This window comes from Colletes gigas, unplaced genomic scaffold (assembly GCF_013123115.1).
Source record: "Colletes gigas isolate AHSC1104 unplaced genomic scaffold, ASM1312311v1 Colletes_gigas_Sc00004, whole genome shotgun sequence".
Taxonomy (NCBI): domain Eukaryota; kingdom Metazoa; phylum Arthropoda; class Insecta; order Hymenoptera; family Colletidae; genus Colletes; species Colletes gigas.
This window is the reverse complement of record NW_025106633.1, coordinates 5,838,379-5,851,725: the sequence shown is the minus strand read 5'-3', so window position 1 is coordinate 5,851,725 and position 13,347 is coordinate 5,838,379. Positions and strand designations below refer to the sequence as shown.

Sequence of the window (13,347 nt, the reverse complement as noted above, 5' to 3'; positions counted from 1 at the left end):
GCATATGACAATTTAAACAATTTCAAAGGGATGGGTACAACAGTATATAACCCAGATATATTCTAACTTCCTTCATTGAAAAATATGAATAAATAGTTTATTTTTTAGACTACAATAGAGACAGTAATATTCTTCCCTACTATTTTTACAAAAAGAAAGAAATGCAATTTTACCTACTTAATATCAAATGAATTTAGTCTATAGATCAAAGTAATGAGATAATGAGATGGCCTAAAAATTTAAGGTTATGAGTGGGATGATTTTGATGCTACATACACTCAAACATACAAAATATTTCACATCTTGGCATACCATTCCACAGTAGACATCTCATTATGTATAAATAATAAATTTATAATGCCTCATTGTTGAATCTCATTATTAAAAATTTACAAATATGGTACTCGCAACACTTTAGTTATTTAAACACGATATCAATAAAAGTTTTATATTACAATAAATTTGTTAAAATAACGATTTTGTTATTATTCGATTTCAACGAAGGGGAAATATAAATTGATATTTAATGTAACAATAAGAAAATCTAATTTTTTTATAAAGATACTGTTACAAATTCCATTTGATAAATTAGAATACTTCAATATAAATTAATCGATCATCCCGCATATAAAAGACAATTTAATAAAATTCAAAGTACCATATTTGTGAAAGTAATTATATTGAATCATGCATACGGACTATCTTTCTTCTATCAAACAGATATCCACAAAAAATACAAAATAACACATCGGATGAAGTGTTCTTGTTTAACGATAATATCACACATTATATCGATCATGAAAGTGTGACTAGAGATGACTCGATTCATTCGACTTTAAGTCGTTTACTAATTTCCTCTTGTTGCTTTTCCCTCCACTCTTTTTTTGGTTTCATTCTTTTAAGTTGACCATCCCTAGGGAACAATTTCATTGCATTAGTTTTCATAAATGCGACCAACTGTGTCTATGATAATTAACGTACCATTGTAAGTCAACTAAACCACCTTGCCTCGCTATCACAGACTTTACTCTATTTGCGAAATCGATAGCGCTCTCCCCTTCGTTTCTATACATCGGAGGAAGATACCAGACATCGCAAACTATAGCCCAACTTGACATAGTCATGTATAAGTATTGTATCATTGAATATCGACTACTATTCCAAAACGCATCTCCAAATCTTGGATCATACTGTAAAACGGACAATAAAAATAACTTATTACAAAAACTGCTCTATAAGCATTGTACACTAAATGTATACAAAATCACCTTTATTGCAACAGGATAAATAACGCCACCAACTTCAAAACTGCCTTTTTTAAACTGCATAACCGATGTATTATTTATACATGTTCCTTCTGGGAAAATAAGAATTGGCGGATTTGTAGGATCGGACACATGTTTTTTCAACCTGTAAAAGTGCACAGAAAATAAAAATGAAAGTTTAATCGAAATGTCTGTACCAAGAGGAAAGTAATCTTCGATTTACCTTTTTGCCACTGCTTCCCTATCCTTAACTTCAGATCGTTCGAACCATATATGAGGAGAAGCACGTGCTAAAGCTCTTTGTAAAATTCCTAAGAACCCACCATGCCTCTGACCTATCTGAATTAACAATTGCCAATCAATTATATACAAATTATCTTAAACATTATATGCATATATCAATACTACGTTTTCACATAACAAATACACAAATGATATTGAAACAGTAGAAAATAGGTGTATTACCAATGAGAACACAAAACAAAAAAGCAGTAAGCGAAAAGCATTAAAAAGTTAATCCTCTACTGCATGAATTTTATTTTATCTATTGGGAGGGAAATTATTGCTTAATTATTAATACGCCCATGAATTAATTAATACTGAACCCAAACAATAAGTGGTTAAATATGCAAAGCTATTAGATATTCCTATAAGAAAGCAGCATGCACAAATCTCATCAAATTTCCTTAGCAAATTTTATAGGAATTATTTTTTATGGGTTCCTAATTGGGCACACTATGCAACAGAGCAGAGGCCGATAACCTTCTTGGTAAAGAGAGACATAATTTCATACTAAAAAATATGAAAAGCTGCGTATGTACCCATACACCAATACGTATGTCGTTATTATACTGGTGAATAACATATATTAAACTTCTCGAAGTAAATAAAAACAATAGAAAAGAATACAAGATAGAGCTAATTGTTAATTACGAAACTACAATTAACTATTACCATATCTAATCTTTTGTTAATTCCTTATTTCCGGTTTTACATGAACACTTAGGGTCAGAAACATATATTTACATACATAACAAACACTTTCTTGAACTCATACTTTATATCAGCGTATAATTATAAATCTACAGAGAATTAAACTACAAATTGTAGAGACAGAAAAGTTACGTTGGATATATTTTTTTTTTATAGAAAATATGCATTTATTTAAACTGATACGATTTAATTAATTTAACTCAGATCAAGAACCACGATAATTCAACTAAAGAATCGTAGGTTGTCGACCCCAGCAATGATTGGTTAAGGGAGTATTCTTAGTCACAGTTTTAAACGCAAGTAACAAAAGGGATAAGTATGTCTACAAAATATAAGAATGATCTTGGAACTTGTATTAAATAAGAATTTCTTTAAAATAGTTGTTTTCAGTAAGCAGTTGAGAGATTTCGTCCCGATAGCTAATTTTCAGTTAATTTTGCAAGCAGACAATATTCATATTGTGAATATTAAAAAATGTCAAAGTGAATGAAGTATCTTCTGCAATCTTATATTCAAATTTTTAATTATTTTCGTTTATAATTTTTAGACAAAGAATACTCCCTTAAGCATCTCCATTAGCAAAATGATGACAACGTACCAAAGAGTAACAATTGTCGCACATAAGTACCAGAACATCAATGGGAGAAGTGTGATTAGCCACACATATGCCCCTGACAGGTCGATTCTCTGGATTATGGTATGTGATTACTGACGATAAAGCGCTCGATAAGACACCGAAGCACATTATGGAGACTTTGAAATTCAGCCATCGTTTGAAACTACCCTCTGGAACGTAGCCCACAACTGCTGTACATACCGTCAGCCACATCACCTGTAAACCATAAGCTTTGCACCTGAGAAACGATGATTCCCTCTGTATCGTTGCTGAGTAGTTTTACCTGCAAAGCAAAGTTACAGGGCACTGTTACCTGTAACATTTACTAGTGCATTTGAACTTCGTCGGTAGGCAATGTGTATGTACTGTGTTTTTTGGAGACTCGTGTAATGGAAGATGTAAAATTGTGTCTTGTAATTTCGTTACGTTTTTCACGCGTTAAAAAAATGATTGATTAGTTTGGTACATGTATAAGTAAAAGTGATAACGTGAGATGTATTTTTAAGATACTAAACGAGTGGACATTTTAACGAATTGATTCCCAACAGCAACAGCATCTGATGACAAGTGAATTTTGAAAATAACAATGATGTACTGATATCCTCATTGGTATCAATGGTATATTACCAAAGAGAATGCTGTCTGTGTGGATAAGATGCACACATCAATTGTGGAAGTGTGATTCGCCACACACATGCCTCCAGTTTTTGGTTTGTACTCAGGATTATGGACTGTAATTATAGCTGATATAGATCGGGATATTACCCTGAATGCAATAAGGCTAGCCTTGTTGTACGCCCATTGCTTAATAAAACCGTTTGGTAGTGAGGCAATACAAAATGTTGTAATTACAAGATACTGTACCTAGGAAGCTTTAATATTAGTTGATTTGCAAACTCAAAATACATAATTAGTATTCAAATAGGCAATCTGATGAACGTTCATTGCCATAAAATAAAATTAAAAATAAATTTGTTCCTCTAATAACAATTTTTGTTTTATCCAAGACATAAAAATTACAATATACCTTTATATCGAAATAAGATTATGAAGTAATTATATCCTACCATGTTTCTCCAATTTCCATACAACAGTAAATTATTTTCTATAAATTGATCGAATAATTGCTGAACTTACCCCTATGAAGCAAATGAATATCCTCAAAGGAAGAAGGAAACAATATCGCATAACAAAACCAAACATCCATATCACAGTTAGCTTCCAAGAAATAAATTCATATTGTCTATTTGTTCGAGTTAATAGATTCCAGTTCTGAAATTTGAAAAATCATAATATATCATTAACAAAATAAAAAGATTACGTTCTCTGATCAAATTCATCAAAATAATTATGAATAATACCTTGAGCTCTTCTGCCTCAAAACGAGATGTCACCTCATCTTCGATAATAGCCTCCACGCCAACTTTGATGTAATCCAAACAGATCGCAGATTCAAATTCTTTCTTCAGTGTTTCGAAGGAATCCCTGCGAATGAGACTCTAAAACAGAAATGATTACGGTCAATTGTACCAATGATTGTTTCTAGTATATTTAACACAGAAACGAAAATTACCTCATTTTTACTAATGGTTGTCGACGTTTGAGATTTCTCAATCGTCGATTCCTCCAGGTTGTTTCTGGGATTCTGCATCTCTGGCCCTGGCACCAGGATCAAATCTTTTGACCTAGCTATCACGTTGTTGCTCGGGACTCCGTTTTGCAACTTGCACTCGGTTTCTATGGAATTATGCACATTTTGCTTTTCGTTAAGCGGCTCCTGTTCCTCGTCAGCAACTCGATTCCATGTACCATTCCTCTTCTTGACATACTCGATGTTTTGTCTACCATACTGAAACGTGGAAACATTTAAAAAATTGGGAATACTCATTAATTATTAAGAAATAAATAAGTATTTTCATCGTTGCATGTTAAATGAAAACAAGAAAGTAACGTTGGAAAAAAAGTTGTACATATGATCTTGCCTAACATTCATAATATATACATTAATACATATAAATATGCATGTTCACATAATTTATCAGATTAAATACCGATTCTTATTACTGTTTTTCTAAATTGAATTAAAATTACAAAAAATAGTCGCTATTTCTACAGAAAGCCAACAACAAAAATTGGAAATACTCATTAATTATTAAGAAATAAATAAGTATTTTCATCGTTGCATGTTAAATGAAAACAAAAAAGCAACGTTGGAAAAAAAAGTTGTGCATATGATCTTGCCTAACATTCATAATATATACATTAATACATATAAATATGCATGTTCACATAATTTATCAGATTAAATACTGATTCTTATTACTGTTTTTCTAAATTGAATTAAAATTACAAAAAATAGTCGCTATTTCTAAAGAAAGCCAACAACCTTTGGTCGAAACAAAGTACCTTTGTTTGTTTGTGCTCAATTACGAAGTCGGTAGTAATGATATTCAGGATTGTTTTACGTTTAAAAATTTTCGCGCGAAACAATTGGTCAAATTGATTTGAAAGTGTTACAACGCTTCCAAAGAATTCATGTCATGTCCTTTTTACTAGAAACAAGTAAACGGTACTCGAACAGTAAAACGTGATGAGCAAGAAACAGTGAAACTACTGAGAGTTTAAGTTCTTCAACGGTACAGAAATATGTTTCGTTTCGAAGTGACTATATGAATAACATTAAAAACATATTTCGACTCTATTGTAATTTGCATTTGTCTCCGAAATTTAGCGTGACCTTGAAAAATTACGATTTGCAAATTCCATAGCCGGCAACGTAACTTCTGTCGTTTCGAGGCCAATGCGACTTGAATCTTTAATTTTTTTTCCAAAAAACGAGCAGCTATTTATAATACATACTTAAACAAATTCTGATGAGAATCTAAAAATTAATCAAATTAATTAATTTATATCATTAGAACATAGAATGTATATGAATTGATATTTATCTCAGTCGATCGATTAGTTGTTTACGAAATAATTATTTCTATCGATTTTCTATATTTACCGTCTAATCTATATACGAGGTGCTTAACCGAGATAGAGACAAAGGAAACAAATAAATAATTCCTTTAATATATATTAAATAAACGCGATAAAATCAATAATTCACTTGGACTTTCAAAAAAATTATTATACGTATGGTTAAAATGTTAGCTCTTTTAACTTCCTAATTGATAGTTAAGTAGATGTCATTATACTGGGCACAAAGTGAATGCGCATTGAAAAACAATTCGAACGGCAGTAGATACATATGCAAATTAATGTTTCTGTTCAATATTAACGATCAGCAAAGGTAAATCTGAGAAGAAATGAATAGAAAGGAATATAGTTACGCAGCTGAAAAAAACAGAGTCTTAAAAAAGGGTATTTGTGATAAGTGTTCTTTGCAGAACCGATTACGCTTTTGGTACCCCGGTCTTGGGAACGATTGATTAATGGTCCTCTTGATAAGGAAATCAGGGGAATTTATTAGTGGTCTATAATACTGCCTATTCCTTTGGAAGTATTTTAAAGAATTATTATAAATAAGAATAAAGACAGTATTTGGTAATAATGAGGTCCTTGTCCGATTTGGCACAAATATTTCTACAAAAAAAATTAGATATTAGAATCGAACTGTTGTTTCCTAAGTATACATTTACCCGGTAATCGACCTGGATTCGATATTGCAAATAAAAAAATAATTTACCAGTGTTTTTACTTTCCTGCTATCGTACTTTCAACAACGAAATACCTTCTGCAAAAAATTTCCCTTTGCATCGAACGAAATTATACAGTCCGCTCAGCGCGGAAATTTCACCAAGGACGAGAGAAGTTTATCAATGGGAGTCGGATGACGGAAAGTCTTTGAATTCCAGCAAAGAAGACGCTAAAAGTTATCTGGTTAATCGCAGTTAAAAATAATAAAAGTTCCTCGAACATGGGTGTCGAAACCTCTGAATCCGATAATATGTTTGCCCCATCGGCACGTGTTTCGCCAAATTCCCAATTATCTTCCATTGACCGCATCGCAATGTTTGATAATAGTAACTAAAGTACAATCGATAAGGAATATATTTAACGAGGAGGGTATTGCCTGGACTTTGCACTCGCCTTCCTCGATTTTCGTTGGACTTTGGAACAGCGGGAAGCCTTTTAGGCATATTACGGTGCAACACAGTCACCTTCGTACTGTGCCAGACGAGAACGAATGCACCCGCCGCAGAAATATCGTCTCGCGACTATAGGCAAACGTAACATGCCACGGGGAAGGCGGTCCCTCCTAGGCTCGTGATGCGCACGACGGGTGCGCGTACGCGCGTTCTGTGTATTTAACAGCGAAACAATATTTTTGCGCCGAATTTACTGTCGAATTCATCAGTGACTTGCGATCATGAGTAAGATGTATGATCAGACGAAATGTCTGGCCCGACACGATGACAAATTGCTTAACTAGCCAGATACCAATTAAAATATCACGATGTACGAAATCTTTTAGCCTAGTGCGACCCTCGAGGACAGAGGTCGATAAACCTACTCTGAGAAGGGACAAACAAACAATGTCACGAGTTACGCGCAAGGAAGTAACATCGACGATATTATTTATATACTTACGTAAAGAATGCACGTAAACAGTTATTTTGAGGAAAACGGCGAGAAGTATAGAATCGTTTTCGCGAAGCATAAGTACTTTTTATTGAAGCTCAACGTCAATGCTCTTCGTTATATAAATCAATTAAAACAGCTCGACGAATAGATTGGTTTGTAACGGAACTATCACGTCGTTTGAAAATATCACTTTCTACGCAGGTAGGTAGTGCCAAAAAGTATAATTAATCCACGTAAATGTGCCCACGACAATTTGTGTATGAATGATCATGTCTACGTCAAGTCCTGCTCTAGGAGATCGTTATTTCTTTGGATTCTCTGCTCGCAGAAATTTTAGTATCACAAAAAATATTCATGGTAGATGATACTTTCAACATGGGCATCTAAAATATGTTTTTTTCAAAGGTACAAAAAAAAAAGGTTGATGAAAAATTTTTTTTATCATCAATATATTTATTAATGAACACGTAATTTTTGTTATTTCAGGACATTTGAAGATCAACATAGTTCACGCTGTTCCAATAAAAAATATCGATAACCTTGAAATTTCATGAAGTATGACAATATGTAATATTTGTTCATTTCTAACCGACCATTATTCGCATCTTTGAAAGAAACTGAGATATCTCTACTAATTCTATCTTCTGAATTAATCTTGATCGATACTGAATTGTTCGGCGAACTTTCAATTCTATTTTGGTTTCAGATATATGTCTTTAGCACCAGACTGGAGATTATAGAACAAAATGAACGATATTCAATTCTCAATGTGTAGCGTATTTGGCCCTGTTTATTATGTGAGACTTGGCTGACGTAACTGGTACAAAATTGCTAAGAAAAATACGAACATTTCTAAAAGTAATACGTTTTATCGTAATACAAGCTCTATGAAAATTAACCTCGCCATTACTTTTATATAAAAGAAATACACATGCCTTTTTGTTCAATCAACCGTAATTCACGGAACGAGCCAGGATTAGACCTGTATCGAGCAGAGAAGCTAGGCTTGGTATGGCCTCATTCTAAATTTTATTTTATTATTTTAACTCGCTTTAATTTAAATTCGTACCTTTGTTCGAAACAACCCGCCGCGCATACATAGTACTACACGGTGAATAAATTAAACTTTAATCCTAAACATAATTATCTGACTCGCTTGATAGGTCCTTGAAACTACTTGATCGTGAGTGATTTACTTAAGCACTCTACAGTAAATACATTCCACTTCAAATAATAAACAGTAAATTAGAGAAATTATCATTTTAATAAATTGATAATAAATGTTTTACTACACTGCGTTTATTGTAATTATATACAAATATTGTACGCGATTGCATAACAAAGAAAGCAAACTAATATTTTATTCACTGGATTGTTTAAGTAAAACTTTCACTAGACAACGCTCCCGCCATCGTATTAATTTAAATAAAACGCTTTGCAGTCTATACGCGAAAGCGTGTTTAATCACCGATCCGTCTTTTACAAACAACGCAAAATTCTCGAGTTATTGGTAGCGCGGACGGTGAACGACCTTCTTTCGCGGTAGAAAGATTAATGGATTTACAAAGACGGAAAATTACAAAGATTGGTCTATCGGAACAAAGCAATTGACCATCGTTATCGTCAAAGGTGCGAAAATCTGTCGCAGACAAAACAAACGTGGAATGATGGTACAGCTATTTTCAGAATAATCAAGATTGTCAATATTATTTCAGGCGGAATACGTGTTCTCTTTTTTTTTTTTACATAAAATTAAAGACCATTTTCAGGTAAAATATATAGGACACGGTTCATTATTATAACAACTTTTTATTTCATCGTTAAAGAATTATTATTGTAATACAATGTATTCGTTTAATGATAAAATATATTAATTACAAATTGATCAATTTGTAATTAAATAAGAAGATCTAATTCTATGTAGAGACATGCTTATTATTTTATCGAACAAAATTATAACGATCATAGTTATTGTTACGAAAAATTTTCAAGGCCCTATATCTAATTGGATTTATTGTTTCGAACAGATTAAATATTTTTCCGACGTCATTGTTGCAACCACCGATTACCGATCATTGAAAAACGATCTTTTATCAAATATTAATCGCCGATACAATATTTGCAACGATCGAGATAATCCGCCTAGAACAAGGCCCTCCTATAATCATCGATGACTAACCGAGATTAAAATTAAACAATAAAAGTGACTAGCTCGGATCATTAACCTTAATCGAGCAGCTTGATGGTACGAACTTGAAATGATAGATTTACGTGAAATCGAGGACAACCATTTTACGATTCTATTTTAAAAACAATAATTTTAATATAGATAGAGAATTGATAAATCACAGTAACGATTTTTATTTTGAGAATATGCAAAGAGACAGTATTATTTGACTGGAAGTGATTAATATTCGACACGAAAATAATTATGTATGTCACATACTGCTCGTTAAAGCGCCGTAAGTACTTAAAAAAGTTCGAGTACTGGATATACCACACGCGAAATCCTTCTAATAACTTATTGTACGTATTCGGATCGCTTATAAAGAAACCTTTGTTCGAAAATATTATATTTAACACTGATCACACGAATTGCTCGACGCTGGGTACTTTGCTGTTGACGGCTTTAAATCGATACGAACTAGTTACGTGCAATGAAATATTGTCGTAACTTTACCAAGATGTGTTTAAATTAATCCAGATTTAATATTTCGGGAGCACATTTACTACGTTAGCCGATGATACACGCACAGGGAATATGATAAATATATGAAAAATAAGAATCATTGATCAAAGGATAAGATCACCGAAAACGAACGAAATAAATATGTTTGTTTCTTATCAAATTGTGGCATACCGTTTAATCAGATAACTCGCAATTGTCAACCATTAAAAAATACCTGTCGTTCGAACGGAAAAAATCGTTGCAGTTCTTTCGTGACTCGTTTTTATTATATTTGATAAAATATTTTAAAAGGTTCAATGAAATTTTCTATTTACTAACAGGACACATTTGCACTTCGATTAAATAAATGTAACGTTAAACGGGCAACGATTATCGATGCAGTAGTTTTGTCAATAATTTTCACGCATCAAAGGATTAATTTCACGAAGATGACGTTTACGTTGCTGTTGCTATCACTGACCAGCGTGGTTTCGAACGTACGTACTTTGAACGCGCCCTCTCGTTTAACAAAACCATGTTTCATAAAACGTCAACTATAATCACGGTGAAATTTAGTCAAAGAAATATTTCGAATGCTTTTTTGATATTTTATATTGTTAAATCGAATTATATACTACTTGTTGATCGTAAATTAAACGGTTCGCAAAGTTCGACCGATGTACATTTCATTGAAAGATTTTTTAACAATAGACGATGAAACGTTATTAACAATATGTAAATACAGTTATTAGAAACATCTCTGATACTAACAATAAGTTGTTCAAAAAGCTATTGAAAGCTGATGCGAACCTTAACAATTGAATTAAACTCGATGGTTAGATCAAAGCATATAAGCAGATTTCGAGATAGATCTTGAATATAATTTGTAAATGATGGCATTCTCAAAATATTACTTTTCTAATTCACACGTGTTCTTGTCGTCAAGTTACATTCCGAAACGTATATCAGAAAATAATTTAAACCGTAGGGTTGTATCGAGGGCGATACGTATTCTATTCATAACTTTATGAGTATATTATTAATCGAACAGATAATACCAATTCAATTCACGATTTTCAAAATTATTCGGCACAGCATACACAATTACAGTACATATTTATGTGTTCTTAGTAAATGTCTTACCTCGAAAAGCGCTAATAACAATTTTATGTATAATCTTCTGACGCCGAGTGACTTTCCGATAGAAGCCAGAAATATAATGGCAAGCAAAAACATAAGAAAAGGTGTTAAAAATAACGAAACCGTCAGAGACATCACCATCCACAATGACGCCATTTTGCTTACTGCCGAGAACTATCGAAGAGAACTAAACGATCCCTCGAGTATCTATGACTATGCGAGTATTGTTGAAAGGTATCCGAGACTAGTAGCGACTTGTCGATGCTTCTCAAACTTATCACTAGAGGGATACGAAGAGTATCATATTTATATAATAATTTAAACATCGGGTCAAATTGATTCTTGTTTTTCTAAGAATAAATCATCAAAATCAGCACAGATGATTCTCCCTTTAAAATGTTCAGGGTTTATCAGAATTGATTTGACCGTCGTACAGCGAATAAAAAACTTTTTTCTCACATACAATTACATGTGATTTTTTGTTTGTTTTCATAAACGTAGAATACAATGAAACAAATTTACATACATAAATGAATAATGTATACGGAACTATTATTATCACGAAAATTATGATTTAAAAAATGCGCGGTAACACAGGATATGCTTATGCCTATCCTAATCATCGTCCTATGATTGCCAGATTTCATGCAATTTTCACACATGCGCACTCGTAAAAGCTACGTGTTTAATCAGTATTTACGGGCATCAAAATTCAGCGAGACCCAATAAGCGAGTAAATCAATTGAAAGTATTGCGCTAATAAATGCATTTGCTTCTAACGGATAGATGTTACAGTAAGTATTACTCGATCATTAGCGGCTTAAGGCATATATGTTTCTAGTAGAATCATCGACTAGAAATATTTTGCTTTTGGGTAGCTTAACGTAGAAAATATCAAACTTTAAATGTCTTCATGATACAGAGTTCAGGCGGAACGTGAATTTTTATATATTCGAGAAACATATACAATTGTCACTTGGATGAATTTGTAAAATATGAGGCCCTATCAAAGAAGACAACAGGGCTTACAGTATGGAATTGTTTTGCTGGGTATGCAAGCCATGAATTATGGTCTTGACAAAATTCCACCAGCAACATTATTTACAATCATTGGACAAGTGAGTAATGATGATTTAATCTTATGTGCGATCATGGCCTAGAGATTACTGTAATTATTAAATCGTAATGTTATACGAAATAACAAATTTTCGTTTCTACAGGTTTTGCTGTACATTGGTTTGATAAAAGTTCCATGGAACGCGGAAGAAGTATGTATATCTTCGATAAAAGTACTCAAATATCGAAATTGGAAGTCATTTTTAATATCAAATTTTGAACATGGCTCGGATATGCATTTGTATTACAATATGGTATCTTTGATATTGAAAGGCTCGTACATAGAACCTATGTACGGGACAATGAATTTTATTTTCTTATTGGTTATCCTTATGCTCGGATGCAGCACTATGTACACGTTCTTAGGCTATGCCTTAATGGAATTGACCGGAGATTATTCGTATTATACGCAATGCGCTATCGGATTCTCTGCTGTTTTATTTGCGTTGAAAGTTATTGTAGTTTGCGAAGAAAACGATAGAATGCACAACATCGGCGGATTCAGAGTTCCTAGCAAAATTGCTGTCTGGGTTGAGCTACTCTTACTTCATCTCTTAGTGCCACAATCTTCGTTTATAGGACACCTTGGTGGTATTCTGGTTGGGTGTTTATATTGTTACACTTTTGTTGGCGAAATAATCGATACCTTATTGTGTATTCTGACTGATGCTCCTATCGTACACGAGGAACAATTTTATAGAAGACGCAGTTCATTTTTCAGGCGAACTGTAGGTTGAAAATGATTTAAAATCTTAGATTACCAGATGTTGTAATATTTTTACCAAAAAGTAATATACCCGTGGTTTTAAAATATTCACCTACAAACTTGTAAATATACATATATTTTGATACAAATGTACTATATTTGTAAACAGACCCAAGTAAATTTTATTTTAAATAAAAATAAGTTATAATACTGTTATTGTTTGTAAATAATCGAAATATCAATTTATGTAAAG

The 13,347-nt window shown here is 32.7% G+C and overlaps 2 protein-coding genes across 6 annotated transcripts; one reads left to right on the top strand and one right to left on the bottom strand.

The window, feature by feature from the left end:
- Positions 1–510: 510 nt before the first annotated feature.
- On the bottom strand, positions 511–11,443 carry LOC122394866 (glycerol-3-phosphate acyltransferase 4). Of its 5 annotated transcripts, none has more exons than XM_043392040.1 (10): positions 11,276–11,443; positions 4,448–4,723; positions 4,236–4,373; positions 4,012–4,146; positions 3,502–3,738; positions 2,857–3,090; positions 1,489–1,604; positions 1,269–1,410; positions 982–1,190; positions 511–913 (listed from the first exon to the last, which is right to left on the bottom strand). In XM_043392040.1, the coding sequence occupies exons 1-10, from the start codon at positions 11,426–11,428 to the stop codon at positions 826–828; spliced, it is 1,728 nt and encodes a 575-aa protein (XP_043247975.1). In that variant the 5' UTR covers positions 11,429–11,443; the 3' UTR covers positions 511–825. The 5 variants fall into 5 exon arrangements, with proteins under 5 accessions (XP_043247975.1, XP_043247973.1, XP_043247974.1 ...); XM_043392038.1 differs by lacking the exon at positions 11,276–11,443 and adding an exon at positions 7,471–7,596; XM_043392039.1 differs by lacking the exon at positions 11,276–11,443 and adding an exon at positions 5,281–5,389.
- Positions 11,444–11,929: 486 nt separating this feature from the next.
- Positions 11,930–13,264, top strand: LOC122394852 (rhomboid-related protein 4-like). The gene is made up of 3 exons (XM_043392005.1): positions 11,930–12,066; positions 12,195–12,390; positions 12,493–13,264. The coding sequence occupies exons 2-3, from the start codon at positions 12,268–12,270 to the stop codon at positions 13,123–13,125; spliced, it is 756 nt and encodes a 251-aa protein (XP_043247940.1). The 5' UTR covers positions 11,930–12,066; positions 12,195–12,267; the 3' UTR covers positions 13,126–13,264.
- Positions 13,265–13,347: the final 83 nt, after the last annotated feature.